At 38.7% G+C, this 19,801-nt stretch overlaps 1 protein-coding gene across 3 annotated transcripts in view; it reads right to left on the bottom strand.

Moving 5' to 3' along the window:
* Positions 1 to 16,361, bottom strand: part of AFG1L (AFG1 like ATPase) — a 223,698-nt gene extending 207,337 nt beyond the window's left edge. The window contains exons 1-2 of one of the 3 annotated variants that reach the window (XM_073893739.1): positions 16,298 to 16,361; positions 16,033 to 16,176 (exon numbers count right to left, since the gene is read on the bottom strand). In XM_073893739.1, the coding sequence (XP_073749840.1) occupies positions 16,033 to 16,168 (136 nt within the window). In that variant the 5' untranslated portion in view covers positions 16,169 to 16,176; positions 16,298 to 16,361. Of the gene's footprint in view, positions 1 to 16,032 lie in introns of all 3 variants that reach the window. The other 2 variants (XM_073893740.1, XM_025863601.2) reach the window with 2 other exon arrangements.
* Between the last annotated feature and the right edge of the window lie 3,440 nt (positions 16,362 to 19,801).

The following is a 19,801-nucleotide window of genomic DNA, read 5'->3' as shown; positions in this document are numbered from 1 at the left end:
AGTACCTTCTGCTCAATTTTGCTGTGAACCTAAAACTGCTCTAAAAATAAAGTCTTTTGGGCGCCTGGGTGGCTCAGTTGGTTAAGCAACTGCCTTCGGCTCAGGTCATGATCCTGGAGTCCCGGGATCGAGTCCCACATCGGGCTCCCTGCTCAGCAGGGAGTCTGCTTCTCCCTCTGACCCTCTTCCCATTCGTGCTATCTCTCATTCTCTCTCTCTCTCAAATAAATAAATAAAATCTTCTAAAAAAATAAAAATAAAGTCTTTTTGGGCGCCTGGGTAGCTGAGTCATTAGGCGTCTGCCTTCGGCTTGGATCATGATCCCAGGGTCCTGGATTGAGCCCCACATTGGGCTCCCTGCTCAGCAGGGAGCCTGCTTCTCCTTTTCCCACTCCCCCTACTTGTGTTACCTCTCTTGCTGTTTCTCTCTCTGTCAAATAAATAAATAAAATCTTTGTTTTTATTTTATTATTTTTTTAAGTCTTTAAAAATTTTTTTTCCAATATCTGAATCAGGTATCCTTTTTAAAATTTGTATTTAAGTTAACTAAAATTAAATAAAATTTAAGATTTACTTCCCCAGTCACATTAGCCATATTTCAAGCACTCAATGTCCATGTGTGGCTAGTGGCTGTGATACCAGACAGCTCACTTAGGTCTAGTCAATCTTGAAAAAGAGTGAAGTTGAAGGACTCAAACAGATAGATATTAAAATTATAAAGCTAAAGAATTGGGCACTGTGGTATTGGCACAAAAACAGACCAAAGGAAAAAAAAAAGAAACCCATATATATATATATATTGAGCAACTATTTTATATATTTATATGTTATTATATTTTATATATTTATGTATAAGTATATAAATATAATATATATATATTTTATATATCGAGAGAGAGAGAGCAACTATTACTTAACAATTGTCTCTTCTGTATTTTCTACTATGCACATGTACTATTTCTATAATATTTATTTTTAAAAAGAAAAAATTAATCAAATACAAACTGGAGATATATATACAGTCACTGGATTTATGTCAAAGGTAGTGCTGCAGTAGCCTGGTAAAAAGATACTCTATTCAAAAAATGTTCCAGGACAATGAATATCCACATGAAAAGAAAAAAATGAATCCTGACCCTAGTTTAACATAACATACAAGTATTCCAGATGGACCATGGATCTAAGTGTGAAAAGAAAAATAATAAAACTTCTAAAAGATATCAGAATACCTTGATGACCTTAAGGTAAGCAAAGATTTCTTAAATAGGATACAAAAAAAAAAAAAGGCTGATAAATGGACATTACAATAAAGTACTTCTGTTCATAAAAAAACTCCATTAAAAAAAACTAAAAAAGGGCGCCTGGGTGGCTCAGATGGTTAAGCGTCTGCCTTCGGCTCAGGTCATGATCCCAGGGTCCTGGGATTGAGTCCCACATTGGGCTCCCTGCTCCTTGGGAGCCTGCTTCTCCCTCTGCTTCTCTCTCTCTCTCTCTCTCTCTCCCTCTGTCTCTCATGAATGAATAAATAAAATCTTTAAAAAAATAATAAAAAAATAAAAAATAAAAAAAAACTAAAGTGCAAGCCACAGACCAAGAGAAAATACTTGCAATTTATACATCTGACAAAGGACTAATATCCAGAATATATAAAGAACTACAATTATTAATAGACCAAAAAAATGCATTAGGAAAATGGGCAGAACACTTGAAAAGGTGTGTCACAAAAGATTCTATCCAAGTGTCCTATAAATATGTACAAAAAAAAAGGTAGTCAACCTCAAAAGTCATCAGAGAAAAGCAAAATAAAACCACAATGAGATATCACTACACATTTAGTAGAGTGACTACAATTAAAAAGAATGCAAGTATTCATGAGGACACATGGCAGCTGAAATCTCATACATTGCTAGTAGAAATATATTTTGATGTAATCATTTTGGAAAACTGGCCTTATCTACTAAAGATGAACATATACTGTATGATCCAGCAATTCTCAGGTATCCGCCCACAAGAAAGCATTTATGTATGCCACCAAAATATATGTACAAACTTTCATAGCAGTAGCCAAAACTTGAAAAACAACCTCAACACCTAAAACTGCAGAATGGATTTAAAAATCTGGTAGAATCCTCATATCAGAATGGCTAGCATCAAAACGAAAGGATATAAGCATTAGTGAGGATGTGGAGAAAAAGGCACCCTCATGCACTGTTGGTGGGCATGTAAATTTGTGCACCCACTGGGGGAAACATGGAGATAACACAGAAGATTAAAAATAGAAACACATACAATCCAGTAATTCCACTAGTGAATATTTACCCAAAGAAAACAAAAACACTAATTTGAAAAAATATATGCACCCCTAGTTTAGTTTATTGCAGCATTATTTACAATAGCCAAGATATGGAGCAACCTAAGTGTCCATCAACAGATGAACTGATAAAAAAGATACGGTATTTATATACAATGGAATATCACTCAGCTATAAAAAAAGAATGAGATCTTGCCATTTGCAACAATATGGATGGACCTCAAGAGTATTATGCTAAGTGCAATAAGACAGACAGGAAGACGAATATCATAGGATTTCACTTATGTGTGAAATCTAAAAACCAATGAACAACAACAACAAGAAGCAGAAACAGACCCATAAACACAGAACAAACTGGTGGTTTCCAAAGGAAAGGGAGGTGGGCGACGGGCAAAATGGGTGAAGCGGATTGGGAGGTACAAGCTTCCAGTTATAGAAGATAGAAATCATGGAGATGAAAGATAGAGCATAGGGAATATAATCAACGGTACTGTAATAACATTGTCTGGTGACCAGTAGTAGCTACGCTTGTTGTGCACAGCATAACATATAGGGTTATCCAATCACTATGGTGTACACCTGGAACCATTGTGACATTGTATGCCAACTACACTGCAATTAAAAAAAAAAAGACCTTTAAGAAAATTGTGGTATAATTATACAATGTCATATTATAGTCAGCAAATGAATTAACTGTTGCTATATGTAAAAGATTGATGAACCTCATAAACATAATGTTAAGTGAAATAAGCCAGAATCATGATTCTATTTACATAAAATTTAAAAACAGGCAAAATAAATTAATAGTAATATATACCAGGATGTTGATTACCATTGCAAGTAAAGGGCTAGCGACTCAGAGGATGCACAACAGTTGCCTCCAGCACTAAAAATGTTCTATTTCTTGATTTAGGTTGTATTTACACAGATCTATTCTCTTTACGAAAATTCAGCAGGCTTTACAATTATACCTCAATAACTTTTTAATTTTTTTGAAAAGATTTTATTTATTTATTTGGGGGAAGAGAGAGAGACACAGACAGAGAGCATGAGTGGGGGGAGGGGCAGAGGGAGAGGGAGAAGCAGGCTCCCCACTGAGCAGGGAGCCCAATGTGGGGCTCAATCCCAGGACCCTGGGGATCATGACCTGAGCCAAAGGCAGGCACCCCACAACTTTTTAATTTTTTGAGCATACTTAATAGTTGTCTTTTCTGTATTTTCTACTATGCACATGTACTATTTTTATAATATTTATTTTTAAAAAGAAAAAATTAATCAAATACAAATTGGAGAGATCTGTCTTAACAGCCCTAGGAGTCTTAAGGTAAGACATGAATATAATAGGACACAGGAAAGGTAACCTACAACACTCCTCTAGCCAGATATATCTGAAGGAATATGTTGAGATATGGGGGCCATATTTTCAGAGCGACATTCAGAAAGTAGATTGTAATCTCAAGAAGGGAAGTAGTTCTAGGGATCTAGAAATGATGTCATAAGATTTGACTAACAGGACAGGGACAGCTGACACTGAGAAGGGACATAGTAACAATATCCCAGTACCCTATGTCTAGCATATAGATGGCACCAAGAAACATTTGGGGAATAAATGAATGAATGGAAGAAATCTAAGTCTTTAATGTTTGAAAGGATGTCAAATGGAATTAGGACAAGGATGATGAATAAATAAATAAATGAGTAAATAAGTAAATGATATTATCAGTCCTGATATGTTTAAAGAACTGTCATGTGCAGTCAGGACTAGAGTTACACATGCTGTACCTGAGGAAAGTTTCAAGATGAATGGAAAGAAGGTAAAGAAAAGCTCGAATTTCTTTCTACTTAAAGAATATCCTAGGGGCACCTGGCTGCTCAGTCTGAAGAGCAGGAGACTCTTAATCTCAGGGTCGTGAGTTCAAGCCCCATGCTGGGTGTAGAGATTATTTAAAATAAGTAAATAAAATTTAAAAAAAGAATTTTCTAACCTAGAGGGCATCCAAAAATGAAAGAAACAGTTAAGGCAGAAAGTACAGGCCTATCTAACATCGTCTGACTACATGACCCAGAGGTCCTCTTCAGTTCTAATATTCTTTAATTCTATAAAATATTATCTTTCTGCACAGCAAATAATTCACAAACACTTGAGTTACTTTTGAAAACAGTATCAATTTCTTACTAAATGAAGATATTTTACTTGAGTACTATAAATCAAAGTTCAACAGCTTTCTTTGAAACATCATGACAAAGAACCTCTCGGTATTCAGAGTATCTAGAGAAAAGGTAGTTAAATCCAGGAGAACAAAAACCATCACTGGTTACCTACAGAGGCCCTTTGCACAATCTTAAAGAAAAAAATCAAAACTGCATTTTCTAGAATTCAAAGCACTGAAATCAGACTGGGTCCTTTGCCATTAATTTAATGAATCCTCCCCAAAGTTAAAATTACTTCAGTAATTCTGTATAGAGTTGAATTCATTCCATTTCTACTCACTGACTAGAATCTACCAACTCTGGCATTTTAATAATATTTCAATTACTCCTGGCATAGCTCCACATTTATATGACAATTCTTATAGTTTTCAAAGTGCTTTCTCACATAACAACTTATTTGAGCCTCATAAATGACCTACAAGGAAGGTAGAGTTAGGATAATTAATCCCATTTCTACAGATGAGAAAATGGAAAATGCCAAATTAAATGATTGTCCCAATATAATCAATGAAACCAAAATCACAATCTAGTCTTTGCAGGTCACATTTCATTATTCATCTGGTATCCCATATGTTCATCAGTCTTAAGATAGAACTGATCAAAATTCTTCAAAGTAACAGTTATGGAATAAAAGGAGGTTCACTTCTTCACAAAGAGGAAGAAGATTGTTGCCAAAAAGAACACATGCTTAGTTAAATGAAATCAAAACTATATAAGGAATTTAGATTTCCAGTTTAAAATGTTTACCCAACTGCTGTGAGAAAAATGCACAATCAGGAAAAGCACATTTAATATTTCTAAAGGGCTGGATTAAAATTTCAGCTGTAAACTTCATTACTGTAATTAGATTTTTAATGCATATTTATTAAACATCCATTCAAATACTGTGTTCACAATTATTCATGAGTTATTTGTACACTTGTGTTGATGATTTTAACAAACTGTAAACAGTGGCCACTGACCAGAAATGTTCTCCTACAATGACAGAAGCCCATACTAAGGTCATAGGCAGCCCATTTATGCTCTATTATGTTCTAATCATACCCCAAATACAAATATTCAGCTGTTTTTTTGAAAACTGCAATGGTCATCAATGACCCAAAAAGTCAGACTTACCAGTGACATTAAAGACCTATGTTTGATTCAGTGATGAATAAACAAAGTGCAGAATAGAAGAAAATCAAATCTTAATTAAACTCTTTCTTTAGAAAAACAACATAAGCCATCATCAAGGAATGCATCACAAGATGATTTACTTTATTTATAAAAGGCTGATTTAGGGGCTTTAAAAGGGTGCTTTTGATTTAAATAGAAAAATTATGAAAATTAAAACTAAATGCTTGCTGGTTATCATTCTTTTCCTTTAGAAGCTGGTTAATCTTAATGTGCCAGTGTATAACTTTACAAAAGGAAAAAACAGTACTTTAAATTTCATGATAACAAATCAGTAAAATATCGCCTAAAAATCTGAATAAAGCTATTCTGAAGTAATTATAGGCATGGCCTAGCATACTGAGTAACTCCTTAATATTCACCCTGTTCATACACTATTTAATAATGAGATCTAAGGAATCTATTTTCTTTCAAGTGCTAAAGAAAAATAACATTTTTAGGTTCATTTACTTAAATTTTATATACTCATACACCTAACAATTTTTTAATGGAATCTACGTGGTTTACATTTGAGATATAGTTGCATTATGAAGCTATGAAGGAACTACTCTAAGAAATACATATTCAGGCTTTAAAAGTTGTTGAAAACTGCTACCCGGTCAAGAATCTGGATAGATGCGTTGAAAAGTAACTCCTAGAATGGGCTCAATGAAGAGAAGAAATAAGGGAGCACGAGCAGGACAGTGAACAAATGCTATGAAAAGATTCTGGAGATTAAAGTATCAAGAACCTCCAGGACAGTAGATGCAGAAATGGGACCTCAATCGAGGACCTTAGGTAAGCATGAAATAACATAGCAGGAAGAACAGACGTACCGAAAAGGCTTTTTAAGAGAGAAATTAGAACAAATCTTAGTTACAGGTCAGTGAAAAATATGAGTGACCTAGGAAAACAAGTGTTAGATATATTCAAGCAGAGGCTAGGTCACTTGTCAGAGAATTTATAGATGGAACATACTACTACACTGGGCCCAAGGCTGAACTTCCAGTTTCTAGAATCTTAACACCTACTATTTCTGTGGTACTTTTAGTAAAAAGGCAAATCAAAAGAATAGTTATACCCCCATTTAAATACTATTTTCTTAAACAAAGAAAATGAAGCTCTTGAGGTGTAAAGCAGTGCTAATCTACAGTAGATCAATCACCCATTTCTGGACCTCTTACATTCCTTCCTATCAGTTCTATTCTTAGACCCACCATTTGTTATCTGCCTCTCCCTCCCCTAGAACTATGTCTAGGGCACCAGCTTTGCCTATGTAATAAGCTGTGCTTTTCAAAAGCTAATTGGAAAAAAACATTATCATGAAGTTATCAGTCTCAGGAGTAGGCATGAACATTCTTTTCTAATATAATAGATGTTAATGAAAATCCAAGAAACATGAGGATTCACATAAGGGTATTCATCTAATTGGGTAGTAAAGTCCAAAGCCCATTTTCTTAATCACTAATATATACTACCAATAAATTATATGAATTCATATGGCTGAGGTACATTAGTTCTCATATTAATGCCTCATCAAGATCTCCTGTATACACATAGTAAAGAGGTTGTGGAACCAAGGGTAAACATGAGTCATCATTTAATAAAGACACCTAAAAATACAACATTGAGATACAAAAAGACACTATGGAAAAAAAAAATCACAAGATGTGGCTCTCACAGTACCTTGCCTCCATGAAACAATCTATTTAAGGCTAGCGTAAATAAAATAGAATTTTCATATACACTAATGTTCAATTTTAGAAAACCTAGAAACATTCTCCTCTTTGGTTTCTCTTCTAGTTTTCCTATGGCCTCTCTTAATGCTCTCCGACAAGGACATGTTCTTCTCATAAAATGTCAATTTTCCCAAGGACTCACTGTCAGTGTCTTCTCCTTTTCTCTCTACAAATATTCCCAGGCTAGTTCTTCCATTCTCCTGGCTCTCAACACCTCATATTTCCTTTCTTAATCTCAGACCCCCATATTTCCTACAACTAATTAAATTTATTTATCCAGAAATGTCATAACCACCTCAAATTTAACAAGTCCAAAAAGGAATCTCTCCCTAGAAGGCCTCTGGCCCTACTTTCTGTGTGTTTGTTTACCCTGATAGATGGTGATGCCATCAAATTACCCAAACTAGGAAACCTAAGTTGATCCTAACTCTTCTCTTTCCTTGTCTCACCCAAAGCCTGGCAATTCTACCAAAGAACTGTCTCTGAATCCCCTCCCTTGCTGCCCTACTTCCCACCTCACCACAGCAGTAATTCAGGCTATGAACCATTCTCTCCAGAACTACAACTTCCTCCTAAATAACCACTGAGCTTCCAGTATTCCCCACCCAGGGCATTTCCAATCTGCTTTTCAGGCAGCAATAAGAATAATCATGCTAAAACCGATACAACAACTTTTCTTCTTATAAAACCTCCACCAGCATCCTGCTGAGCCTAGATGTCTTCACACACTATACAGAACTTTTAACCAGATCCAGGCCACCTTTCCAGCTTCATTTCTAGCTGCTCTCCCTGAGGGCCCATAATCCAATAAGGGCCATGTACAACCCACTTCTAGACTTGTGCTACAACACCCTCCCCTCTCCAGAGCTGCTTTCACCTTCACAGTCCTGCAACACTTAAGATGAGCCTAAATGATGGGTTATTAATGTCTATTGTGATATTAGCCTGGGTGGCTCAGTCGGTTAAGCGTCTGCCTTCCGCTCGGGATGTGATCCCAGCATCCTGGGATCGAGCCCCGCATCAGGCTCCCTGCTCGGCAGAGAGCCTGCTTCTCCCTCTCCCTCTGCCTGCTGCTCTGCCTACTTGTGCTCTCTCTCTCTGTGTGTGTCAAATAAATAAAATCTTTAACAAAAAAAAAAAAAAGGAGCCAGAAGACAATGGTTAAGTTTGTGGTTCTGGAGCAAAAAGTGCCTGGGTTCACATCCCAGTTGGGTGGCCATGCCTGTTTATTCATCTAAGAAATAGAGTAAACAAGTAATTTTACAGGGTTTTTATGAAGATTAAATTATGAGAGAAAGAAACTGCTAGCAGATCGCCTGGAACATAGAAAAGGCTCGATAAATGTTAGCTATAATGATATCATCACTCTTCCAAGACTGTGAGCTATTCAACGGCTGGGACTCAATTTCATTCACTTCCCCTACCACCACCACCACCACCACCCCCACCACCCCTACCCACCCAAACACTTAATACAAGGCTTCAACTGAATTAGCAAATTTGAGGCATTTTCCACCCACACCATGGCCATCTAATCTCTAAAAAAAGTTTCCCCTTAACTATTTGGAGGCTGAACAACCATTACATTAAACGAAGATACATTTAGACCTAAAAGAAAACAGGCAATAAAATAAAAATTGAGCATCTATACTTAAATTACAATATGATACCAAATTTCAATTTAAGTATTTTTTTAAAAGATTTTACTTCTCTATTTGATAGAGAGCACACGTGCTTCGCGCAAAAGCAGGCACAGCGGCAGCAGAGGCAGAGGGAGAAGCAGTCTCCCCCCTGAGCAAGGAGCCCAGCTGGGATCAGCCCAACTGACTGAGCCATCCAGGCACCCCTCAACTCAAATTTTAATAAACTAATGGAAATACACATCCCAAAATGGAATTCATAATGTTCTATTTCCTAAGGAATTTAAAGTTAGGCAATCAGGTAGGCTGATTTGGATGAAGAGCATTTTAGGACCCCTAAATTCTTCAGAGCTCAGCTTCCCAAACATCTTGGAGCCAGGGCTGGCACTAAAGTTTAGATGAGACATAAAAACAAAGAACATGCTCTTCCTTTCCCCTCATTCCTTTCCTTGGTCTATTTCCTCCTTCTATTTAACATTAAGTCAATGATTTCTTCAGACCAGCTCCCCTAAAAAGTAGTTTCAGGCCCATCAAAGGCTTACCAGTCCAAGCAGGGCTCTTTTTTGATGTTCTCCTTGTGACAGGGTATAGGGAACCTGTGAATTCTTATAATTCGAGTGTAATGAATCCACGGCTTAATTCCCTTTAGTTTTACTGAAGAATGGGTGATCAGCAGTACCTCATAAGGTCCTGTCTAATGAAGATGGAGCTGGCCCTCCAAGCGCTTTTCTTCCAGGTTCTTAATAACATCAAGTCTCCAGGATTCAGGCAGTGTAGTGATACAACAACCTGCTAGAAGCAAACTTACATAGCGAACATAGCTGATAGTATTAATTCCCTTACGTGAGCCCCATCAGGAACTTTAAAGTCATGAAAAGAGTATAGAGAGAGTTTTCCATATAACATCTCATAGGGGCTTAAACCAAGCCCACTTCTAGGGGCCACTCTTACCCAAAGCAGAGAAGCCAGCAAGGCTTCTTCTCAAGTTAAGTTGGTTTCTTGGCATATTTTTGCCAAAGTTCATTTTTTGTTTTTCCTATCAGCTTCTCCAGAAAGCATGTAATTTCCATTGGATGGCCAAGGCACTGAACACTACTTGTGTGATTTTTGCCACAAATGCTGCTCCATTGTTGCTCTGGTGAATTGTTAGTGACCATCCAAATCTAGCAATAATTTTGCTTAAAAGTGTTTTTGACAGGGCGCCTGGGTGGCTCAGCTGGTTAGGCGACTGCCTTCGGCTCAGGTCATGATCCCCGAGTCCCAGGAGCGAGTTCCGCATCGGGCTCCCTGCTCAGCGGGGAGTCTGCTCCTCCCTCTGACCCTACCCCCTCTTGTGCTCTCTCTCTCACTCACTCTCTCTCAAATAAAATTAAAATCTTAAAAAAAAAAAAAAAAGTGTTTTTGACAGGGCGCCTGGATGGCTCAGTTGGTTAAGCATCTGCCTTCAGCTCAGGTCATGATCCCAGGGTCCTGGGATGGAGCCCTGCATCGGGTTCCCTGCTCTGCAGGAAATCTGCTTCTCCCTCTGCTCCCCCTCCCACTTGTTCTCTCAGTCTCTCAATTTCTCTCTCAAATAAATATATAAATCTTTTTTTTAAGTGTTTTTGACAACTTCTGAGGCATTCTCTGAATGGCATGGAAAAGCTTCAACACAATTTGTAAAGGTGTCTACAAATACTAAGAAATATTGAAAATTACCTGTTGTTTTTGGCGTAAGAGTAAAGTCTACCTGCTGGTTTTCTCCAGGTTTGGTACCTCTAAGTTGTATACCTTTTAGAACTGGTGGGGGACAGTCTTAGGATGGCTTTTAGCACAAACGTCACATTTTTGAACAGTGCTCTAAAAATTGGGACCCACTATATACTTCTGGATCCACTTAAGAGTAGTATCTTAATCATAAGGGGTGCTTTGGTGAATATGGCTAATCATTTCTTCCGTAAGATGTTCTGGGGTAAGGATTCATCTTAGTTCCAACTGGCTTTAGTGCCAACATGGAGTCCAAATTCCTGTTCCAAAAAAAAAAAAATTCCCATTTCTTAGCTCTTTTGAGGTCCTCCCAGGAATACTGGGTTGATATTTAGTTAAGCCCATGTCGGGCACTAAAGTCATCATAGAAGATTTTTGGAATCTTTGCCAAATGGGCAGCTTAATCTGCCCATTGTTCCCTTGAGCAATCAGTCCAATTTCTGGTGTCCTCAGCAATGGACAATAGCTGATGGTCACCATTGCATCCAGCTCTTCATTGTCTTCGATCCATAAAACTGTTCCACCCACAAACATATCTCCATCAGGAGTGAAGGACTCTCAGCTGTAGGAACGCTCCCAACAGTCCTCAACTCTCAGACACCATCAGGATTGTCTTGACTGAAGACAGCTGCCTTGCCAAGGGTATGCCCTCTTTCCAAGTGGTCATGTCCAATCACTATTATAAAAGTCCAGCCCTTGGGGCGCCTGGGTGGCTCAGATGGTTAAGCGTCTACCTTCGGCTCAGGTCATCATCCCAGGGTGCTGGGATCGAGCCCCACATCAGGCTCCTGGCTCAGCGAGGAGCCTGCTTCTCCCTCCACCTCTGCCTCTCTCCCAGCTCATGCTCTCTCTCTCTCTGTGTGTGTATCTCTGTGTCTCAAATGAATAAATAAAATCTTTAAAAATAAAATAAAAATAAATTAATAAAAGTCCAGCCCTTTTGTCTCAATTTAGGATGGTTCTGAGGATAATTCAATTTTTGGAACTCCTCAAGAGAATCAGTTAAGGCTTCTGTTGATATTATATCACTGCTCAACTTCTGCCTCTTTTATGCTCCCTTCTCTTCTTCTGGTGTTGATCACTAATAAACTTCTTTATATACTAATCTCCATAATTTTAGTCTCCACAAAATTCCTTTCCAAAAATTCCCTTCTCACAAACCTTCTAAAACTTTACTTCTCACAACAACTTCTCACAACAATTTTACTTTTCACATTCAGATTTTGTCCTGAGTTTTCCCTCTTTAGGTAACCAGGCTCACTTTCCTTGCATATAGAGTTGTTACCCTTATTATTTCCAGTAGTCTTAATTACATTTATTAAAATTATTTACATCCGTTTATTCTTAGATCACCCATAAAACTTAATAAGAAAGTTCTAAGGTTTTTTTTTCTTTTCTAACAAATTTTGCAATGGAGATAACATGAATTTATTTGACTTTCAGTAAAGACAGGCAGAATAAAACCTTTACATTTAATGTTGCTAATTCTAAAGACATGTCCATTTTAATTAAACCAATAACCTTGAATTAGCCTTAATACTGAATATTTTCCAAGATCATGTGAACTTAAAAAACAGCTTGGTTAGTTTCCATCTTTCTCAGTATTAGAATGCCCAATTCTTACAAGTTCTTGCCTTTAACCCAACTAAATAGAGCTCTTTTACAAAATTAATTTTAGCAATAACATCCAGAGGTAGAGAAAATATCTCACATTTACAACATACATGGACACACAAATACACAAGACGCAAACAAAATCTTAAAGGCCCAATTTCCAAATAGCCCCCTTTCCCAACACAAATCTAATGGCAAGATGGTATTATAATTAATGGATGTGGCCAAGCAGTGTTGCCAAAAAAGACTGCCCAATTTTGGAGAATATAGCCCAAAGAGCTGCATGTGGGGATGAAATTGTCATTTCCCATTTTCCAATTAGAACACAGCTTGTCTTATTCAAAAATTCCAAAAGCTGCAGCAACAACAACAACAACAAAATGAAGCCCAGAGTACCTCCGTGAACATCAGTTCCTCCCCAAAAGTTGGGGCTTCATGGACTGAACCAAATGGCTTCCTAGTCAAGGCTTTTCTTAAGAAAAGGAGGCTAAGATGGGCGCCTGGGTGGCTCAGTTGATTGAGCGACTGCCTTCGGCTCAGGTCATGATCCTGGACTCCCGGGATCGAGTCCCACATCGGGCTTCCTGCTCAGCAGGGAGTCGGCTTCTCCCTCTGACCCTCTTCCCTCTCGTGCTCGCTATCTCTCATTGTCTCTCTCTCAAATAAATAAATAAATCTTTAAAAAATAAAAAAAAAAGAAAAGAAAAGGAAGCTAAGAGAACCAAAACCCACTATTTGGAGGCAACCGAATGGGAGGAAGAAATCTGAGAGCCAAACCAAACAGAAGGAAGAAATAAGTTCACATGCCATCACACATGAAATACTACTCACCAAGAGACATCCGTCCAAACTGAATCCAAGAAAACATTTCCTTGCCACAAAGGTTAAATTAGGTGCCGAAAGTCAAAAGTACCCAGTTGGGGTGGGGACCCCGGGACAGTCCCTAGGGCAAAGAACCTTGGCAGCTGCTTGGACTTGTCACCAGGCCCCCATCACCAACTGGGGGCCAACAAACCACCCACAGGCAGGCAAAGAACTCCTAGCTAGCTTGCCAAATCTGTAACAAAACCCAAGTTTGGCTGCCCAATGTGCAGCAAAGACAATCACTGAGAATGAAGTAGGCAGCAGGAAAAGGGTTTACTAGAGAGGCAGCCAAATGAGAAGATGGGAGAACAAGCCTCAAATCCACCTCTCCGAAGGAGGAGGAAAATTTAAAGGCAAATGAAAAAGGTCTGGAGGAAAAGTTGCAGCTGTGCTTTTTAGCCTGCAGCTGCAATTAGTCCCATTAACGCTTTGGCTTCTGGTGAGTTTTGAAAAAAAAATTTTTTTTAAAGATTTTATTTATTTATTTGACAGAGAGAGACAGCAAGAGAGGGAACACAAGCAGGGGGAGTGGGAAAGGGAGAAGCAGGCTTCCCGCTGAGCAGGGAGCCCAATGCGGGGCTCGATCCCAGGACCCTGAGATCATGACCTGAGCCGAAGGCAGTCGCTTAACCAACTGAGCCACCCAGGCGCCCGAGTTTTGAAATTCTAAGAGATAATTCTGAATGCAATAATATCTTGATTTAATTTTTAAAAAATATGAGTACAGGTTAATAGCAAAGCCTTTATGGTCAGGTGTAAATCCAAGTATAGCCTTTACTTGAAGCCAAAAGTTCTGACACTTAACTAGCTGTATAACTTCTGCAACCTTGGATTCATCAACCCCAAAATGAGGATAGTAAGAATTAAATAAGATAAAGTATGTAGAAAGCACTTAGCATACCGCATGGCACAGAATAAGCATTCAGTAACTCTTATGTTATGATGATGTTCCTTAAACCTTAAATTTTCATAAATTATGGTACATGCATTGAATAAAATTCTATTTTAACCATTTAGAATGAGGTAGTTCTGGGTGCCTGGGTGGCTCAGTTGGTTAAGCGACTGCTTTTGGCTCAGGTCATGAAACTGGAGTCCCCGTATCGAATCCTGGATCGAATCCTGCATCAAATCCTGCATCGGGCTCCCTGCTCGGCAGGGAGCCTGCTTCTCCCTCTGACCTTCCCCCTTCTCACGCTCTCTCTCTCTCTCTAATAAATAAATAAAATCTTTAAAAAAAAATAATAAAATAAAATGAGGTCGTTCTAGAGGCAGCTGGGTGGCTCAGTCAGTTAAGCAACTGCCTTTGGCTCAGGTCATGATCCCGGGGTCCTGGGATGGAGCCTGGCATCGGACTCCCTGCTCTGCGGGAAGCCTGCTTCTCCCTCTCCCTCTGCCTGCCACTCCCCCTGCTTGTGCTCTTTCTCTATCAAATTAATTAATTAATTAATTAATTTTTAAAAAATAAAATAAGGCAGTTCTATATGTATTAATATGTAATGACTTCCAAAATATACTAAACAAAACAAAAAAAAGGTACAGGAGGATATGTATTTTTCCCATTTTTTTTTTTAAATATAGACGCTTATATATACACATACATGTTTTTTCATACACATAATGCCCCGAAGAATACATAAGAAACTAGTATTAGAGGTTGCCTCTAGGGAGGAAAACTAAGTGGCTAAGGGATAGGGGGGATGGAACATTTTACCACATTTCTTCTTGTATCAGTTGCTTTTATTACCTATTTCATAAATTTAAAAAAATAAAATTTACATTATGACCCAACCCTTACACTACCAAAATATTCCATTATATAGTAAGTGAATTATGCTAAACTTTGCAGAAGAACCTAAGGTGACTTAATCAGAGTTCTAGTATTAATTTCAACTCTAAAGACTGATAGGGTTTTACTAGACAAGCCAATGAGAATCAATTTATTAAGACACAGAAGAAGGGGTACTTGGAGATGAGAAAAAAAACAGGTAAGTGTGTGGAGGGAAAAAACAATAATAACATCATTCATTCATTCAGGAAATATACCTTAACCATCAGGCACCAAACACTGTGCCAAGTGCTGAGGAAACAAGACACCTGGTCCTTGCTTTTGAGTAGCCTGCAGTTTAATGGGAGTATATGAATATAGCAGCAAAATCAGCACTCCTGAAGACTTAGTTACTCATAATATATGATCATTCACTCACGAACATGTAACGATTTGAATGAATGAATGGAGCAAGCCCAGTGAGAAAATACACCCCACTGAAGCCTCTGGTGACTTGAACAGGAATTGTTTCCTCAGTCTGAGAATACTTGCACACTTGCGTTCCCAGAATCCCGAGAGCCAGCTTGGCCCGCAGAAGTCCGAGGTTTGGCTTTTAGGTGCAGTTGGAGAGCAAGGAAGGCGCAAGTATAATGGTCCCCAGTCCCCTATCCCACACTTGCATCCCTTCAGCCAGGCACTCCTACACCTGAGCTCACCTGGTGTCAACTCTAACAGCCTGAAGGGAACAAACTCTTAGTCGACCTCTGACCTCAAAATTTAAGTCGCCCTGGGTCAGCTTCCTCAAGGCTCAGGGCTCCTTCATGAGCAGTCAGACAAGGACAAGAGAGGCTGAAACTCCTCTCCAAGGGCCCCTAGCTCCGAAAATCGTGAAACCAGGAGGCAACTGGGAGAAACAGAGTAGGGAGAGTGACCCGAGGTTTCCCCGGTCATATGCAGTCGGCTCGGCCTACTCATGGCACAGTCACTGACCTTTCCAAAAGGTGTTTCCTGGGGCGGTAGCCGGAGGGGCGAGAGCAGCAGCCCAGGCCCCGCACCCAACACATCTCCCTCTCAGCCGGCTCTGCACTAAGCGCAGGGTAACCAAGGGCGACCAGGAGGCCGCCATCTTGAGCTCTGTACAAGGGAAGAAAACTTTATTGAAACCCAAAAGAGAAACGGTGGCACAGACAAATGAAGCGGTGCTCACACAAGGCTACGCCGGAGAGAACGAAAGGGAGCCAGAGAAGAACGCGACCTCCACTAGCGACAGAGCTGGTTAGACTTCCGTCCTTCCGGGTGCCTCCAACCGGAACTACGACTCCCGGCATGCAGTGCGGCAGCGCCGGGGCGCCGGAGGCGAAGGATGGGTTCGGGAGGAGGGCAATCCTGCGCCCAGCGCCGGCCCACTTTCGCGGCACAAGATCCCGAAACGTTTCGGGGGATTGTAAAGTGATTATGATGTCTAGTCACGTAACCACCCCTGAGTCTTCTCAGTTTAAGTACCTGACCGAAATTTCGAGACCTAAATAAAATGTGGGTGACCCAGTGGGCACTCATATTTTAACGAAATATTGACGTTACCTACCTGGTCACACCCCCTAAATGGTAGCCCTAATTGTTTTGCCTCCAGCGTCCAACTCATCTTTGGCAGAGTACCTGAAATGTGCTCCTTACACTTTTACTTTCTATATTTGAATAGCATAAATCATTTTCAAAATGGCATACACTCAAATGTTTTGAAAGAATTTGTAACTGTCATGGGAAAGCGAATGACCCAAGATGGACAATTAGTGGATGGAGTGGCCATGGCATAGTGTATCCAAAAACGAATTTCTAAGTGGTTGCCCTAATTTGATTAAACAAAAAATGTTTGTTATTATAAGTGCATTAAGAATACAAACTGCTGTCCAGAAGAGGAGGACAATCCAGCAGGAGGGATGAAAAAAGCAACAAAAGATTCTACCAGATGTGGAATCAATGAAAGGAGAGCACTTTGGCTGGGAAATCAGAAAGGCCTTCTGGAAGCTTTACTTTTAACAGGAGATGAAGACCTTCCAAGAACAGTGACTGCCTGTTCTTGAGGCAGTGCCTGACTAAGGCAGGCAGGCAAGAAAGTCTGAATTATAGGAAGGACAAAGCCACATTTCAGATGAGTGAAAATTAAAACAACTACCTAGAAAGCATTCCAGGAAGTTAAGCAGTTCATCCACAATAGAAAATGCCAAAGAAACAGAAAAAGAGAGCATAGCATGGTATAGTTTGGAGACTCTCTACTGTCAAATTATTTATGAAAAAGTTATTTTGATTGTATCTGTCAAAATAAGTCAATTTACACTATTTGTTTTCTATCTTTAATTCTATTGTCTGACATGACTATTCCTCCATACTACAGTGAATGTTTCTTTATTTCATTTAATGTTATTAATTTGGGGTGTGACACTTTGTGAAAAACCTTTTGAAAAGATTGAACTATTCTTCCTTGACTTACATATTTATCACACTCAAGACTTTCAGGGATTATCTATGTGTCATTTTGTTTGCTTTGGGAAAATAGTTGCTTGCCTTGGTCAATGAAATTACTTTTTATTAGAGATTCCAACAGCTTAACAATTATGGAAGTGAAACAGCACTCAGACAGTTTATTGACAAATTGGTGGGAACATCTACAAGAAATTTTCACATGGCTGTGCAAGTGAACAGAAACATGGCAAATGAACTTTATTGCGTGCCAGTATGAGGTAACTTAGATTACATTTGTTGTATTCAAGAGAATTCATTATGACCAGAAGACTAATTAAGTAGCCATTGTAAACCATTTTATTAAAACATTAATCCTGTGTTCCTGCAGTTCCTGCAATTGCTAAAACAAATGAAAAAGCAAAAATAACCCTGAAAGTAATTTTGTAACATTATCAGAAAAAGTAATAGAAGTAAAGCAGAAAACCAGAAAGCATTATCTTGTCCTTATTTTAAAAACCTCCCTAGAGAAAATGCCAAGTACTTTTGGCATCTAATCTCAAGGACAAAAGCAAACTGAAAGTATCAAGAGAAGGACAAATAAAGTAATGAAGGAAATGGGAAAGAAAGTGGTTTGGTCCATAGAAAACATACTATGGCAGAAATCAGAAGTTATATTTGGGTTCTGATTTTGTCACTAAATTAACCTCTCCCTTTGTTTTCCTTTTCTATAAAATTAAGATAATGTCTATCCTGACTACCTTCCAAAGGTTTTGTGAGAATTAAATGAGATAATGTATATACACAAAGGGTTAATGAAATATACTTATAAACAGAAACTGAAAGGGGATAAGGTCAAAATCTAAAATAATGGGTCCAGGACACCATGGATTCATGATATCCAAGAATTGTAAAAATAAGGAATGTACTCTAAAGCTTGTAAAATGTAGGGAGAAATTTTAATAAATAGAAGTTCTATCCATCAACAGATGAATGGGTAAAGAAGATGTGGCATATATACATATATAATGGAATATTATGCAGCCATCAAAAAATGAAATCTTGCCATTTGCAACAACATGGATGGAACTAGAGGGTATTATGCTAAGTGAAATAAGTCAATCAGAAAAAGACAATTATCATATGATCTCACTGATATGAGGAATTTGAGAAACAAGACAGAGAATCATAGGGGAAGGGAGGGAAAAATGAAACAAGATGAAACCAGAGAGGGAAACAAACCATAAGGGACTCTTAATCTCAGGAAACAAACTGAGGGTTGCTGGAGTGGAGGGGGGTGGGAGGGATGGGGTGGCTGGTTGATGGACATTGGGGAGGGTATGTGCTATGGTGAGCGCTGTGAATTGTGTAAGACTGATGAATCACAGACCTGTACCTCTGAAACAAATAATACATTATATGTTAATAAAAATTTTTTAAAAATTAAAATAAAAATGAAATACTCAGAAAAATAAATACATACATACATACATACATACATACATACATACCTTTGGTAGACCAAAAAAAAGAAGTTCTACTGAAACTTAATACTTCAAGTGGCAAATTTATGACACTCATTCAAAGCAAAAAAAAAAAAAAATTAAATAGGATTTAAATAAATGAGATAATAATCCACAATAAATATGGGTGATTTAGAATATCTAATTTTTCCCCAGCTCTAATACACTATGATTTTCAAACCCTAGGTTCATGAGGTTGCCATTTTAGAAAGTGCTTTTTAGCCATGCAGAGACAGACTAGACTGCAGAGGAGCAGATAGAATAGACCATTGGCATGAACAAGCCAGGATACCACTTGCTAATACTGTTATTATTGTTCTTCTTTGACCATTTCCTTTGGGGGAACAGGATACCCTAATCTCTCATTCCCACTTCCACTCCCCCATCTGTAGGCCCTCCATCATAGTAGATGGCAACTGGCCTTCCAGTTGCTCAGGCCATCTATCATAAGAGAGTCAGTCATCCTCTTTCTCTCTCCTCCAACATCCAGTCCAACAGTGAATTTGTTGGCTTCACCTCAGAAAGAATTCAGAATCCCATCACTTTGCACCATCAACATTGCCACCACCAATACTGGTCTAAGTCACCATCATCTCCCTGCTGTGTTGTTGCAGATGCCTTCCAACTTGTCTCTCTGCTCCCCTCTTGTCCCCTACAGTCCATTCTCCACACAGCAGCCAGATTTATGTTTTAAATGTTAAATTGAGGGGCGTCTGGTAACACAAAGTCATTGAGGCGTCCAACTCTTGGTTTCGGCTCAGGTAGTGACCTCAGTGTCG

This window comes from Callorhinus ursinus, unplaced genomic scaffold, assembly GCF_003265705.2.
Source record: "Callorhinus ursinus isolate GAN/ISIS: 27379988/994484 unplaced genomic scaffold, GSC_fseal_2.0 scaffold6, whole genome shotgun sequence".
Classification (NCBI taxonomy): Eukaryota; Metazoa; Chordata; class Mammalia; order Carnivora; family Otariidae; genus Callorhinus; species Callorhinus ursinus.
Note: the sequence above shows the minus strand (reverse complement) of the source record. Positions and strands in the feature narration are given on the sequence as shown.